Below are 9,301 nucleotides of genomic sequence, written 5' to 3' on the forward strand. Positions count from 1 at the left end.
TCATTTACATGAGGGTGTTGTTGTCTTGTCATAGTAAAGTAAAAAGCTATTTCAACAAATCCAATAGGCAGATACTGTATGTACCTGTTGAAACACTTTCAATTTTTTGGAATGATGTCTGTCAGCTGTCTGCTTCTAGGTTATTATTTATCTTGTGTAATATTTAAAAAGGAAAAATGACATACACTCACTGTCTGCATTTTTATACCGTAGAATGTGTGATTCATTTTCAGGAGCAGGTTACTTAGAAGTAGACTGTGGCTGATATAAATATGAATGTGAAACAATATGTGACAGACTCTCTATGACACAATCAAGGCAAGGACAAAATAAGTTTAACTATTTGTTGTAAAATTTGGTTTTAACATTCTTGCTACAACTACACTTTGCCTATATCTCAGTAATCAGGAATACTTTAATAGAGAACTCAGAGAGTGTGTGTAAGGGGTTTATGAGTGTGTGTGCGTGTGTGTGTACGCGTGTGTACATGTGCATGGGTGTGGGGAGGAAGGGGTGTGTCCATAATTTCTTCTCAGTGACTTTTATCAGTCTCTCAATAAGACCCTTATCTTCTTACTGTATTGCGACATAACATTAAAACTCAAGCCAATAAATATGCATGCTTCTGCGTTTTGCAAGTCAGTGTTTTACTCTAACTGCTGTCACAGCACCAGCCCAGAAGAAGCCAATTAAAGCAGTTCTGCACCTCAGTCCATTAATGATAAGCTCCAACGTGGGCAGACTATATTTTCCTGTGGTATTTTTCTCTTCCCACATTACCGTCCGTCCCTGAGACTCAGAAGCCTCACAATGAGTAAGCTATTAGATTGACCGCACTTCTTTTGCTGGTTGGTTTAAAGGGATCCAGATTGAGCATTTTGTTTTGTTTGTTTTCTTTTGCACTCTACTCTCTCCAGTAAGAGCCCAAAGAAAATGGTGGATTAATTTTGTGTAAAGTGCAATGCTACACTTTATTTGGTATATAAAACTTTCAGAGAGAGGGAAGGTTTAGTATTTTTTGTAGGTCGTCTCCCCCTTGTGTTTTTCCTCCCGCGGACAGGGAAATGATTGATCTCTGACTGAAAAAACAGCTCGAACCTTTATCAGTTGGACAAGAAGATGCATGCCTCTTATTGAGTCTGCCATGGAAAAGAAAGCATTGTGTTTCTTTATATCTTTCAGCTAGAAATGATGACATCCAGCTGAAAAGTGTGTCTCAATGCAACGGTCACGGTTTGGACAACCCAACATTTGAGCTGCAGGTGAGTGGGAACAAAACACAAGACAAAAAAATGGCATCAATTTAAAAGCCAAAAATAATTAAACAGATGTTTTCTTTGTTTTTCTTAGGAAGACGACCTTAAGGATGACATTGAAAAAGAAAATAACAATGCATCCAATAAATACATCAGGTATTGTAAAGTGAACTGTCGAATAATAGTACAAGTGTAATTAATACTTGTAACTCTGATGACATTTTCATATGCCTGGTGTCTATCTGCTGTTTCGCATCGGTTCGACAGTTTTAAAAGTTGTACTTCTCAAAAGTAATTTAGTTGTGTATGAAATGTTTGAAGGGACAACTGAATGGTAAATGCTCACATTATAATTTGAGAATGACCTGTAAAACGTATTGCCAGTCCATATGCAACACGGTGCTTGTCAGAAATCAAATATATTATCTGCATTTAAATTTCACATGGTTTCCAAGAAATAATACTATGTTGTCATAACACTGGTTTTAACAGTTGGGGTTAAAATCAAGGATGGCACCACTGTATGACACACATCCCTAAATCATGTGTGAACTATAAGTTCATGTTTTTTTCTTTTCTTCTTTTTGTTTCAGCAAGGTCTCAAAGTCTGCCTCCAAAGTGGAAGGTTTCTTTAAATCTCATACACAGACCATCAAGAACATTGTACTAGTTCTGCTGGCTGCAGGTAGGTACAGGTGATCTTTTTTGGTCTTTCTGGAATGTGCGGAAAGGACAAGTGACTTCTCGCCAAACAACCAAACCTGATTCATTACATGTGTCTATTGATCAGCAAATTCATTCCAACATTCTAACTTAATCTGGCTCCTTGATGAAGCTATCTAATTCCAGTATTCCCCAACTTATCCCCAGGTTGTGTGTCCAGTCAGACACCCGTTGTGAGCGAGTTCCGGAGTGACAAGAGTCGTTATCTGGCAACATGGGTCTGCCGCATTGACTGAGTCTAACTTTTACAATTATTCCAAAATGCCTTCCACTTGCATTCCAAATTGGGGAATTAATTATTATTTTTAATTAAAACTATAGAAAAGTGTCACAGGTTTATTTGAACACCACAAAGGATGACTGTTGTATATAGTTTCAGGCAGACTCATGCTAGGCACGTTTTCAAGCTAGGCAAAAAAACAAACTTTTTTTTTGGCTCGTCGTATAGTCATATAACAGCGTTTTATAGAGTTATTACTGCTGATGGGCCCTAATCTTGTCAGTGTATGATGTCGTTGCTGTCTGTGTGTTTTAATCCGAAGGCTACGTGGCGTATTTCGTCGCTGCCTGTGTGCTGGACTTTGACAGGGCTCTCGCTCTGGTCATCCTCACTAGCGTGGCAGTTTTCTTCACCGTCTATGGACTCATCAAGCGGTATAAGGGGGACAGCATAAAAAAATGCTTCAAGCCAGCTGGGAGATGCTTCAAGGCCAACTTAAGGTGGCTGAAGTGGTGAGTAGATGAATGTTGAAAAGATGTGCTAATCTTTTCTCACTAGATCTTTTATAATTTTTTAATAGTATAGTCCTTCCACATCTGGCACAAACAACCAAGAGTCACATAACGTATAACAAATATGTATGAGTGGCAAGTACATTATGGAATTATAGTCTAGTTTGGTTTTATTTCAAATGAATTACATTTTCATAAACAAAGTTACAATTCCGTTTGACACTGTATTACTTGAATCACACTCCCAAACGTTAGCTTCAGCAATACAGCTTAATTAAATCCCTAACCGTAAATCTACCATAAACCTCCTCTAACCCTAACTCCGCAGGGTGTTCATCGTGGTGGTTCTGGGACTGCTGGTTGCATGGCTTGTGGTGGACACGTCCAAGCGGCCGGTGCAGCTCATCTCCTTTGGAGGAGTCTGCATGTTCGTTGTCCTGCTCTACATCTTCTCGGCTCACAGAAGAGTGGTAAGCAGTAAGCGGCCAACAGCAAATGTCGTTCCCATGAGAGGCGAGTAGGGTGGAGGAGGGGGTGGGGCAAGGGGGAGGAACAGGAAAGTAAGGAGGGCTGTGGCCTTTCCCATGGTTGTCATCATCCACAGTCACCTCCATGTGTTTTTCCTTATCTTGAAATAGTTTTAGACTTTGTATTTCCTCTTGCCCTGAGGTCACGCATTGCTGTTTTATGCAGTGAGCCGGGAGGTGTCTGATCTTCATTTTTTGGCAAATGGTTTGAAATGTGTGGGGCTGTGTGTGTGTTACATTTAGAGAAGAATGATTTCTATCCAAGGTGTCAAACAAAGAAGAAGATTGCGCTGTTGTTCCCTTCTCATTCTCATGTTTCTCTCATGTTTCTGTTATCCAGGTGTCATGGCGGGCTGTTTTTTGGGGCCTTGGTTTGCAGTTTGTCATTGGCCTGTTTGTTATAAGAACCGAACCAGGTCTTATAGCCTTCCAGTGGCTTGGAGACCAAGTTCAGGTATCAGCATTGTGCTTTTCCGAACTTTAACTTGAAAAGAAATTTTCCCTTGTTAGAAATATATAATTAATAAATTATGGTCAATTAACATGTCTCTTTTTTCTGTTTTCTCTGTCAGACATTCCTAAACTACACCGTGGCTGGCTCATCGTTTGTTTTTGGAGATGCACTAGTGAAACAAGCATTTGCTTTCCAGGTCAGTGACTGTTTCTATTTTATTTAAATTTCAGTTGTTATTGTAGACACATGGTATGACTGTATATATTTCTCGCCTTTATGTTTTCTATAGGCTTAATGTTTCTTTTTTCCCTAGGCATTGCCGATTGTGGTTTTTTTCAGCAGTGTCATGTCCGTCCTTTATTACCTTGGGATAATGCAGTGGCTGATCATTAAGGTAAAGAATGTTTAGATGTTGTGTTTTATCAGGCATATTTCACATTTGTGACCATATTCATAGCCAGTTTTGTTCTGTTGGGTCTCTCTGATGACAGAAAGTTATGTGATCTTCCCTGTCTCTCAGATCGCATGGGTCATGCAGATCACCATGGGAACCTCACCTACCGAGACCCTCAGTGTTGCAGGCAACATATTCGTCGGGCAGGTATATGGCTATTTTGTCATTTAACGTGACTGGCCTTCACAGAACCCTGACCTCAACCCCTTCCAACACCTTTGGGATAAATTGTAAAGCTAGCTGTGAGCCCCGCGTAATTGCCCACAAGGTGCCTGATCTCACTAATGCTCTTTTGGCTGAATGGAAACAAATCCCTGCAGCAATGTTCCAGTATCTAGTATAAAGTCATCCCAGAAGAGTGGGGGTTGTTATTGGAGCAAAGGCTGGACCAACTCCATATTAATGCCCATCATTTTGGATAAGATGTTGGATGTCAGGTGTCCACATACTTTTGGCCGTGTAGTGTGTCTTATCAGCTTAATACAAGGTGCTGAGGTATTCACATGTGTCTTGCTCTGATGTAATGGATGGCAGATGGTGGAGGTGTGCTGTTAGCATGCTTTTACAATGTCAGTTTTACTCCTCCCCAGACTGAAGCTCCTCTGCTGATCCGGCCCTATCTGCCGGACATGACCAAATCTGAGATCCACGCTGTCATGACTGGGGGGTTCGCCACCATCGCCGGGAGCGTCATGGGGGCTTACATCTCATTTGGGGTGAGTGCACGAGCATGTGAGCCTTTTTCGTGTTTCCTTCCCTTCTCATCTCTTTCTTTTCTCAGGCATGAACCATAAAGACCCGCTTTTTGAGTTTTGCATTAAAACTGTGCTCTTACTTTCAAACCAAAAGTGTCAGTCTGCATGCGGTATGTATGTGTATGTATCACTGTAAAATTAATTAATTGATCAATTTCAATCAACTTGATATGTGATCATCACCGACCAGGGATCTAACTATTGTTGCAATGTAGTTAAGCAGATTTAACTGGATGTTAAATGTTGTTTGTTTTTGTCATGATCTGTTATGTAACATTTGGAAGCATTCTCTTTCCAATGAAACAAAATTGGCAAAGTATGACATCAGTAAGGTAAATACACACACTAGTAACTAACTCACATTACAGTGATACCACTTATCCTGAAAATGTCAGGATCCAAGGTGAATACACTTCAGCATGGCTACGGAGATGTAGCTAACGTTCAGTCGATCCTCCTACAGATTGATGCTTCCTCTTTGATCTCAGCCTCTGTGATGGCTGCACCATGCGCCCTGGCTCTTGCTAAGCTTTCCTATCCTGAGACTGAGGAGAGCAAGTTCAAGACTGAGGGAGAAATCAAAGTGGACAGCGGGTATGTGTCAGAAAAACAAAATCTAAACATCTTATTATGATCTGTGCTTATCTTAAGGGAACTGTGACAAGCTATAGCCACTGTTTTAGAAATTTTAATTTACGTTTTAAGGTATGATATTAGGAAAAGTCCTTTGCTTGTCCTCTTTCTCTCTTCTTTATTTTCTTTGCATCCTTCTTTGCCAAGTTTTGATGAAGGGCTCTTTCTCATACAATAGTGGTGAACAGAATCTTCTGGAAGCTGCCAGCAATGGAGCATCTGCCTCCATTGGACTGGTTGCCAACATTGCTGCTAATCTAATTGCTTTCCTTGCAATCCTGGACTTCATAAATGCTGCACTGAGGTGGCTGGGAGGCATGGTGGGATATCCTGACATCACTTTTCAGGTAGAGTTCCACACACCTTCTGGCTCATCCAGGTGAAATTGGGTGCCTTTTAAAAACAGTACATTGTAGGGATTTTGGGAAATGAAGTTGTTTAGCATTTTCAGTGTAATTGAGTGCAATAATGGACATGCAATTGTGAGACTCTGCTGTCCTTTCCCTACAGATGATCTGCTCTTATGTGTTCATGCCGGTGACGTTCATGATGGGAATCCCCTATGAAGAGTCTTATGTAGCTGCTGAGCTCATTGGCACAAAGCTGTTCCTCAATGAATTCCTGGCCTATGAGAGGCTCTCGGAGCTGAAGACTAACAGGCTGAATGGCCTGCCTGTCATGAATGGCACAACCGTACAGTGGATATCAGTAAGTATGCAAAGATTATTATTCTGCTGTTGTACTGTAACTGCTAGTTTACCACACACTGCAAGGTGACCAAACGCTGATCCTAGAAGGCCTGTATCAACAGTGTTTATTTTAAGACCACCTTTTGGTTGCTAGGCATTCTTTGGCCTTGCTGTTCAAGGTGCAATGCTACAGGTACTAAATGGAGCCCTGTAAGACATACTCGAAGGCACAGAATGCTGCTATTTTGTATCCTATAGGGATATTAACTACACCTCTGGAATCAGAAGAATGTGTGGCTCAAAGGGTGGCAATGTGGGAATGGCGATTATGGAATGTGGCTCATAATCAGAAGGCTGTGTGTAGTTTTACTTTGGGACAACTTCCAAGTGACTTATTTCACTAAATATCAACTGATTGATAAACTCTAAAAACAGATACATGAAGTCACCCTGGTTCAGTGTTAGCTAAACTCAAGCAGTATATTGCGGTCAGTATCATGATAAATCAAGAATAAACAAAAATGTACCAAGAATCATTATGGCTTTTGTGCGCCCACACGCTCATCTAAACCTCTTTTCATGCCAGGCACGATCAGAGACCATCTGCACTTTCGCTCTCTGCGGATTTGCAAATTTCAGTTCGCTTGGGATCATGATCGGAGGGCTGTGTGAGTGAGGAAGTTTCTTTTCATAGAATTTACATTGTTCATTCTATCTGATATATTCAGATTTTAGCTTTAGGAAACTGCTTTTCTGTCATTTGCCCCTTCCTTTTATTAATTTTCTTTTTTATAAAACCCCATTTTGTAATGAGAATGTTTGACAGTGATCTGGCTGGCCTCATGTGTGTCCCTCTCTTCCATTTTGTTTTAAGCCTCTATATGCCCATCCAGAAGGGGAGATATCTCTCAAGCGGTGATGCGGGCCCTGTTGACCGGGACCTGTGTGTCTCTGCTCAACGCTTCTGTTGCTGGTAAGAGTTTACGTAACTACCCCGCCACTGCTGAGACGCGCTAGGCTTCCAAAGCGATGCGCTAGGCTCCCGAATTAGAGGCGAAAGACATTTTCCACACGAGCGGGCTGCGCGCTATGGTCACAGTTTGTAGTCTGGGTTGTGTCATTAGCCGACGATCCCTGCCCTTTACAGCCTACGATGACGAGATGTGTCGCACCAGCGGCAGAGCGGGACACGCTGCCCAGTGATTCTCAGGTTACCGCTGCCTTAGTTCGTCCCCGCTACACGCCAGGTGCACACGGTCTGCGAGTACCGTCAGTAAGAGATCCAAACTCTACTCCGATCGGCACCCGCTCCCATTTAGTAACGTGAGCCTTTAAGTGTGGAAAATAGCAACAGGCTTATAGGAAAGTACGGTAGTGGAATGCATGCACTTCAGCTGCGGCACTCCATGGACTGTTACAAAAAAAGCCGTGTGATGTAACATCCAGATGTATGCCTTTTGATGTACTTAAATAAAACCGGGACAAACTTTATTCCCTGTGTCAATAGCATTTCAGTCCATCCTATGTATTTTGAAAGCATTTAAGAAGCCTGCCGAAACTTTCACTCTGAAAGAGAAATGTACAATGTTTTGAATATTTTATAAGTTGAATTCATTTCAAGCACACATGATGCATTCAAAATATCCATAATCATGAACTATGTAAAGTTAAATAATGAACCTAATCTCCTCAGTGTGTCTATCCTTGCTCAGTATTTTTCATTTGAAGCCATAAAATCGTAACTGACCTGATTTGAAACATACAAAACAAGTATGAACTGTCTTTGGCAGGAATTCTGTTTGTCCCCCCAACTGACTGTTTGGATGTGTTCAGAAATGCAGACTTCAACAGTACATTTCCAGAGCTCACAAACTGCTGCTCAGACCTCTTTAAAAGGTAAGAATTTAGTTCCAGTTAGAATAAAATTGTTAACATCCAGCTGAGGAGGAATTAAAAGAGAATAGATTTGTTGTAAGGCCAGTACATGTATTGCAATCAGAACTCTGCACTTAACCTTAAAAATGTGTGTATTACTCTTGAACATTCTAGTTGTATACATCTGTGTGGATTTGGCCACGCCATTTTGTGCCTTTCATAGCATATATTGAAACAGCATATCTTCCCAGTGTAGGGGGGAGGGGGCAAAGCAGGAAATCAAACCTATCCAGGAAGGCTTTCAGATGTATAACAACACCCCTTGAAAGCCATTGGCTCATTAGCAATCAAGGAAATTAATGTGGTATTGTGACATTACAGTAAGGAAATTTCTCACAGAATGCTTTTGCTTCAACAACACTGCATCCTCAAATCCCTGTTGTTCTACAGCACCTCCTGGGACAACGAAACTGCCATTTTTGAGGGAACTTGGAGCTCGGTGCAGAATGCCACGTTATACTTCAACAATTGCTGTGGTCTTTACAACAACACATTGTGCCTGTAGGCCTTCCTCATGATTACCTCGCTCAAGGACTTTAGGAGAAAATTTTTGAATTTTTTGATTTGAGATCTACATAGATTTCTTCCAGAGGCTTTAACTTCTACATGATAAAATGTTATTTTTCTAGCTGTGTTGATTAATAAGAGGATGTGTTATGTGATATCAGATATGTGTTGTATACACTAATTTATGTATGAAATTACTCATGTTCTTAAAAACCTGTGGAGTAGTGCGGGTCACTGACTGTCTCTGAGGATTATGATACAAACTCTGGTTGCAGTAAACTCACTGTCTGGCTAAAGGCCAGTTCAGATCAATGATTCGCAACGAGACTGGATGTAACTTGCAAAATTCCAAGACGTCTGATTGTAAACGTTCCAAAACTGCACTTGGCGATTTGACAAGGTGGGTCTTTCGAGACCCCAGGCAATGGCTTCAGACGCTCTGCAACTAACCAGTTCACACTGCTGCAATTTTCTCTGCAACATTCTAAAACCGTTTCATCTCATTGCGAATCATTGATCTGAACTGGCCTTAACTGACCAAGTCTATCAGAGCCATACATGGGTGAAAAGCCTTGTGAAGTGCTGTAGTTGCTGCTAAACAGTTATTATTGTTATTTTAAAGCACACTGTTCTTGT

At 41.1% G+C, this 9,301-nt stretch overlaps 1 protein-coding gene across 1 annotated transcript; it reads left to right on the forward strand.

The window, feature by feature from the left end:
- The first annotated feature begins 665 nt into the window (after positions 1 to 665).
- On the forward strand, positions 666 to 9,032 carry slc28a1 (solute carrier family 28 member 1). Its single transcript, XM_035419344.1, has 18 exons — positions 666 to 814; positions 1,183 to 1,262; positions 1,351 to 1,412; positions 1,850 to 1,941; positions 2,522 to 2,711; positions 3,040 to 3,181; positions 3,579 to 3,692; positions 3,811 to 3,888; positions 4,006 to 4,086; positions 4,213 to 4,293; positions 4,737 to 4,862; positions 5,365 to 5,495; positions 5,713 to 5,881; positions 6,045 to 6,242; positions 6,810 to 6,891; positions 7,098 to 7,196; positions 8,014 to 8,119; positions 8,549 to 9,032. Exons 1-18 carry the CDS (start codon positions 811 to 813, stop codon positions 8,661 to 8,663), a joined length of 1,950 nt encoding a protein of 649 aa, XP_035275235.1. The 5' UTR covers positions 666 to 810; the 3' UTR covers positions 8,664 to 9,032.
- The last annotated feature ends 269 nt before the right edge of the window (positions 9,033 to 9,301 follow it).

The sequence above is a fragment of the Anguilla anguilla genome, chromosome 5 (assembly GCF_013347855.1).
Source record: "Anguilla anguilla isolate fAngAng1 chromosome 5, fAngAng1.pri, whole genome shotgun sequence".
Classification (NCBI taxonomy): Eukaryota; Metazoa; Chordata; class Actinopteri; order Anguilliformes; family Anguillidae; genus Anguilla; species Anguilla anguilla.